Here is a 6,166-nt window from a genome sequence, read left to right as displayed (position 1 = left end):
AGAACCTGGAGGGTTTTGTTGACTCGAGACTGCTTTATTGGTAGTTCGGTGGAAGTCTGAGACTTGTCTGTACAGGTTGACGTTGTTAACTTGTAAGTTCCAGGAAAACTCATTTTATGTGGTATTTTCATTTACATTTTATGTCAGTACCGGAGCAGTCCTAACGGAAACATTTTGTTTTGTACTGTGTTCTCTCCTTCTAACTGGTAGAGTTAGTGATCACTAGCAACTAACTGATTAAGAAGAGATCGTAAGTCTGAGATAAAGAGCCAGAAACTGGGCGGCAGATTGCAGAAAGAAGCTTGGACAAGATTTTTCTCTCTTCTTTTTTTCCTTTTTTTCCTTGAGATAAGGTCTTACTATGTAGCCCAGACCGGCCTCAAAAGTCAGTCTTCCTGCCTCCGCTTTTATCCCCAGGTCCCACATACTTGCTTGTTTTGATTGGTTGGCTTGTATTGTTTGTTTGTTTTCATTGCTGCTGAGGCTGGGGCTTGGACCCAAGGCCTGCACTATGCTGGTGATCTGTCACTGAATCCTCTCCCCAGGCCCTCTGCTTCCTAAGCCACCAGCAGTTTCCTTCATTAGGCCTTACAATGACATAGGAGGGTAATGAATAGAGATAAAATGTAGCTCAGTGACAGAATCTTTACCCAGCATGTAGAAAGCTCTGAGTTCAGTCCCCAGCACTACAAAAAGAAATACAAAATATCTCTAGAGAAAGTTGGTCTGCCTGAGTCCTGAGCCTCAGACTCTGCAGTTTACTGTGCTAAAACTAAGTTACATATTTAAGTGTCCCCTCTCCATAAATAGTATACCCAGGAAAAATCGTTGTGTGCTAAAGGAGTGACTGTGTGTTTGTTTTTCTTTCTGTATCATTTTCATCGTTGCTAACTGGTACTTTTCCCCCCTAGGTAATATTTCAGTCACCCCAAGCACTTCAGATGGAAGCACATTTACAAGTGAGCCAGCCACAGTCCAGCATGGTAAACTTTTCCTGAGCCCTCTTACCCCCAGTGCTGTGGTATACACTGTTCCTAATTCAGGCCAGACTGTAGGAGCTGTGAAACAAGAAGGCTTAGAAAGAGGCCTGGTCTTTTCTCAGTTGATGCCTGTCAATCACAATGCACAAGTCAATGCAAGCCTGTCTTCGGAAAATCTCTCTGGGAGTGGCCTCCATCCACTGACCTCTCCGCTGGTTAATGTGTCCGCCGCCCACGGTTTTCCCCTGACCCCCCCTACACTACTTAATCCCGCTGAGCTAAACCCTGACCTTGCCGAGAGCCAGCCAGTGCCTGCACCTGTGGCAAGCAAATGCACTGGGTCATCTGTCAGCAACACTAACTATGCAACCCTTCAGAACTGCTCCCTTATTCCTGGTCAAGACCTATTGTCCGGCCCGATGACCCAAGCTGCCCTGGGCGAGATCGTTCCCACTGCTGAAGATCAGGTGAGTCACGCCTCGTCAGCCGTCCATCAGGATTTTGTCAGAGAACAGCGCTTGGTTCTGCAGTCCGTAGCCACCATAAAAGAGAATTTCTTACAAAATTCTGAGAACAAAGCAACAAACAACTTAATGATGTTGGACTCGAAGTCCAAGTACGTCCTGGACGGCATGGTTGAAACCGGCTGTGAAGACCTGGGAGTGGACAAAAAAGAGCTGGCCAAGCTCCAAACCGTCCAGTTGGATGAAGATATGCAAGACTTATAAGCCTGATTCACTCCACACGTCCCCCACCCCCCGCCCCCCTTTCTCTGCTTTAACAGGAGCAAATCCTTTTCTTTGTGAAGCCCGGAAGATGGATAGCTTCTACTCATTTAGAGGAAAACACTGTACTTCTGCAAGCAAGTGCATTTGGGTTGGGCTGCATGAAGAGTGTAGTTACATATACGGGAGTGGAACTGCATTGCCGAAGCCTTTCTGGTTACATCATGCTCGCTTTGAAATGGATGGGGGCGAGGTAACTAGTGAATGCACCAAACCACCATCTATCATTTAGTCAGCAGTATAACATCTACAGGCAAAATGGAACGTGACAGTATTTCAGATTTAAAATGTATACAGCTAACTTAGACAATTAAGTAATAGCTCCAGGCTGTTGGAAGCAATGCAGTTGGGTTTTTGTTTGTTTGTTTACTTTTACTCCATGGGCATTGAGATGGTTAAGAAACAATGATACTCTAGACTATCATAAGAGTATATTTTTCAAATGATGTAGCGCTTGTATGTGTGTGTATGTGTGTGTATGTGTGTGTGTATACATACACACATTCATCGTTTTCAGCATTTTAGGGAAAGGCTTGGTTTTTAAGTCTCTACGTGTTTCCAAATGTGATTGCTAATAGTCAAATGTGGCAGAGAAAGTTTGAGATGCTACTAAACTCTGACACTACTTGGGTACGAATGTAAATACAGGTCTCTAAGCAAGATCTGAGGAAGTACAGTGAGTTTTTATTTATACCGTGTATGTCTCTCTTCAGGCTCTGTGAACTGAAAAGAAAAATGTCTTCTTACTGTTTAATTTATATTTATTGTTTGAGCAGGAGTAGGGCATCTTTGTTTTCAACCAAGTTTATTTGGTTTTTTTTTTTTTTTTTTGTAATTTTTATCAAGAGTCTATTGAGGTCAATGTTAACACTGAAACAGGAACTGTTAACCCCCAGGACTGGAACTTTGTTACTTCTCGTTGCATCCTTCTTACTTTAGCAACTTTGATTCATTTAAATCTATTTTCTATAGACTCCTATGTGCCTTTTTACCTTGTGGCCTTTTTATTCCTAGTAAGGTACAGAGCGTCAACAGCAATGTTGATGGTTCTTTTGTACCATCAAACAGGGTTAAGTTTACCATAGAATCGCTTTATGCAAGACTTCCATTTCACTGACTATCATGTGTAAGGTTTGTCATGCAAATGGATAGACAGATATTGTTGATGCTTTTCATTACAATGAAAGTAAAAAATTATAGAAGACCATGAAACAGCAATTCTGCAGGCTATAAAAACAACCATTTTTGTTCTGTTTTGGCTTTAGTTTTTTTAAGACAGGGTTTTCCTGTTTAACAGAGAAACTGTTACTGGCTGCCGTGGAACTCACTTTGTAGACCAGGCTGCCCTTTAACTCACAAATATCCACCTGCCGCTGCCTCCCAAGTGCTGGAATTCAAGGTGTAGGCCACCACTACCCAGGTTGAAAACAACCATTTTAGAGTAAACAAAATATATGTAAATTGTACTAATCAAAATCTATCCATTAAAGCTTCACTCCCAGTGTTTTGAGTTGGTCGTATACTGTAACACTTGACTGCTGTCTGTCCTATGTAATCAAGCAAATCCTTCTGGTTTCTGTAGGAAACTCTGTTTAAAAGCTTTAGAAGGACTCTGCATCCACAATATGACAATGTAATGTCTTCATGCCGTTAGTCCAGGACACCTCTGATTTCAAAAAGAAGGCAATCTTTTCTAAGGTGACTTCTCAGTTGCTAAGCATAAAGATAGTACCATGCCTTGTTTTCTTTAAGATGGTGGAAGGTACTGCTTGGTTTCTTTTTTGTTTGTTTGTTTTCAAGACAGGGTTTCTCTGTATAGCCCTGGCTGTCCTGGAACTCTCTCAGTAGACCAGGCTGGCCTCGAACTCAGAAATCCGCCTGCCTCTGCCTCCCAAGTGCTGGGATTAAAGGCATGCGCCACCATGGGCCGGCTTGGTTTCTAACTTACATGCTCATCAGTTGAGCCTGCCCAAGGATCACTGAGGAGTTAGCATTTGTTGTTACTACAAAGGGAACTTTCAGTCAAGATAAAGAGCCCTGTGAAGAATTCTGTGCCCATCATTTTGATAAAGATTCTAAATCCCATTTTTGTGAAATTGGTGAATGTCCCTCAATTGCTGAAAATATGCATTGGGCCAGAGGTTGGTTGGTTGGTTGGTTGGGAAGTTTTTGTTTTGTCTTCACAAAGCTCGTTGCTTCAGTGTGGTTTTCCACTCTGACACGTCTTACACAGCTTGGTTGTCCCCATCTCCCTCCCAGTTATGTACTGATCATATTAATGTGATTAGCATCCTGGTCTTGTAGTATAGTTTACATAAAAATGATATTTTTCACTAGATTGCTGCAAATATCAAGACATCCTTATTTTTTAATATCTGCCTGGTAAGGGAAGTGGGAAAGTCAAAATATTATATAAGGTGGGTGTGTGTGGGTGTCTGCGTGTGTGTGATGGAAAATTTCCATATATCTGACAAAAATATCTTTTTTATTCCGAGTTCTTCCTCTCTTTCCTCTTTATTAGAAAGAAAAGATAGCACAAAACTAAGTACTTACCTAGGAAATGTATTCATATTCCAACATGATGAGCTTCTAGCCCTACAAACACCCCAGGTAGCTATACAATCCACCAGGTAAGAATCAGTGCACATTATAAGAACTTACTGTTCTTTTCTATCTTTCAGTAAAATAAGGGCCAGTTGAGATGCAGCCCATGTATGTGTAGATGGAATATGGTAAACCCCATGATCTCCTTGCACAGAATTGCAAATGACTTTTTTCCCCAACACCAAGGGCCAGCCTCAGAGTCCTTGGAGTTCATGTGGCAGAATATCCTTCTTACATAAACTAATGCTTGAAGATGCTGCAAAGGACCCTCTAGTGATTCCCCTTGAGGAATCAGAATAGAGGTAATTAACTCCCTTTAAACCCAACCCCTGCTGCTGGCTGTGAGATTTTCTGGTGCCAGCCTATCTATGCACTCTATAGCCAGAATTGGCATTCAGCTCTTAGTTACATCTAGTAGAGAGGATGGTCTAGCATTCAAAGGAGGTTCATTTCACCCCCCTCAAACAAACAAAAGCACCTGTGTTGTACTGCGTAAATATCTTGTGTAGATTTATAGTGAAGACTTAATACATGTTCTGGTGCCTTTCTTGTGTTGTGAAAGGCAAGTAGATGTTGTAGCCATAGGTCTTTTTTTAAAATCCATAGTTGAATGGCACATTGACCTTAACTCTCTGTATGTACCCCTGTTATTCTGCATGTTAAAGCTGGAATTATTGGGCGTGTATGGCAGACTACCCTGCTACATCCTCAATATGTGAACATTAGTGCATAAACTTGAGTCCTTCTTTCTCAAATGTTTTTTGACAGATCATCTCATAAAAATAATTCAGGAAATCTGTGGGAAGGTAATTATGTTTTACAAGAGCCGTTTCAAAGTCTTCCTAAAACTTGGATGAAAGAACCTAATGGTTCTTTTGTGTCTAATCGAGGCATTTCAATTTAATTAGATATTACCACCATTTGTTTTATTAATCCAAATCATATCGCATGTGACTCTTTGGGCTTTCAGGGTTTCTCGAAAAAAAAATGTATAATTTTGTTGCATGTACTGTATGTTCAGATGCAATCAGTTGTATACTCAATATGGTTTTACTGTGCCTTACCTGAAGAGAAACTCTATACAGAATGTATGACATGGGGCGGAGAACAGAGCCTCTACTGCACTGTTAGGTGATAGCACACAGCATGGCCCAGAACATTTCTGTGCTTAATTACCCAACCAAAGAGATCTAAAGTCTGTATGTTGTACTGTAATGGGGGTTATGCCTGGACAATTTAAGTGTTTTATTTGTTTTCTGAAATGATGTGAACTTATTTTTCTAAACACTATGCTAAATAAACTTTATATTTATACATAACTTTGTGTTGAAGAAAGATTATTTGGGGGATTGCTGTTCTTTAAAGTGAGAGCAACCCATTTCATTAGACAAGATATGGGAGATGGTTTTGTTTGCCTAGAAGAGAAAAAGAGTGTGAAAATGCAAATATTTCAACTGGAAAATACTCAGAAAGCCAATTGGAGTGATTTTAGAAAAGCAATCTGCATTGTTCTTTGTACAGGGTTATGTAACTCACTTAGCTGTATTACGTACTCAGAGCTAAACCATATTATAGTGTCAGTCCTTAAAGACCGATCGTATGCCTCACTTGTTTTTCTCTCCCAAGAACTGGACGTGGAATATGGCACATAGTAGGCACTCTACAGGATTATGAGGAAAGCACCAAAGACCTTTCTAGCACTGACTTATTGAAATGTGAGCTCTGTTGCTCATCCCTAGGGCACTGCTGTTAAGCAAACTGTGATTATTCCTCAGGGAGAGGATAAGTAAATTTGCC

At 40.9% G+C, this 6,166-nt stretch overlaps 1 protein-coding gene across 1 annotated transcript in view; it reads left to right on the top strand.

The window, feature by feature from the left end:
* Positions 1 to 5,688, top strand: part of Six4 (SIX homeobox 4) — a 13,496-nt gene extending 7,808 nt beyond the window's left edge. The window contains exon 3 of the mRNA XM_031357237.1: positions 912 to 5,688. Within this exon, the coding sequence (XP_031213097.1) occupies positions 912 to 1,708 (797 nt within the window). The 3' untranslated portion in view covers positions 1,709 to 5,688. The remainder of the gene's footprint in view (positions 1 to 911) is intronic.
* The last annotated feature ends 478 nt before the right edge of the window (positions 5,689 to 6,166 follow it).

The sequence above is a fragment of the Mastomys coucha genome, unplaced genomic scaffold, assembly GCF_008632895.1.
Source record: "Mastomys coucha isolate ucsf_1 unplaced genomic scaffold, UCSF_Mcou_1 pScaffold6, whole genome shotgun sequence".
Lineage (NCBI taxonomy): Eukaryota > Metazoa > Chordata > Mammalia > Rodentia > Muridae > Mastomys > Mastomys coucha.
The sequence above is the reverse complement of the archived record's forward strand: the minus strand, read 5'-3'. Positions and strand labels throughout refer to the sequence as shown.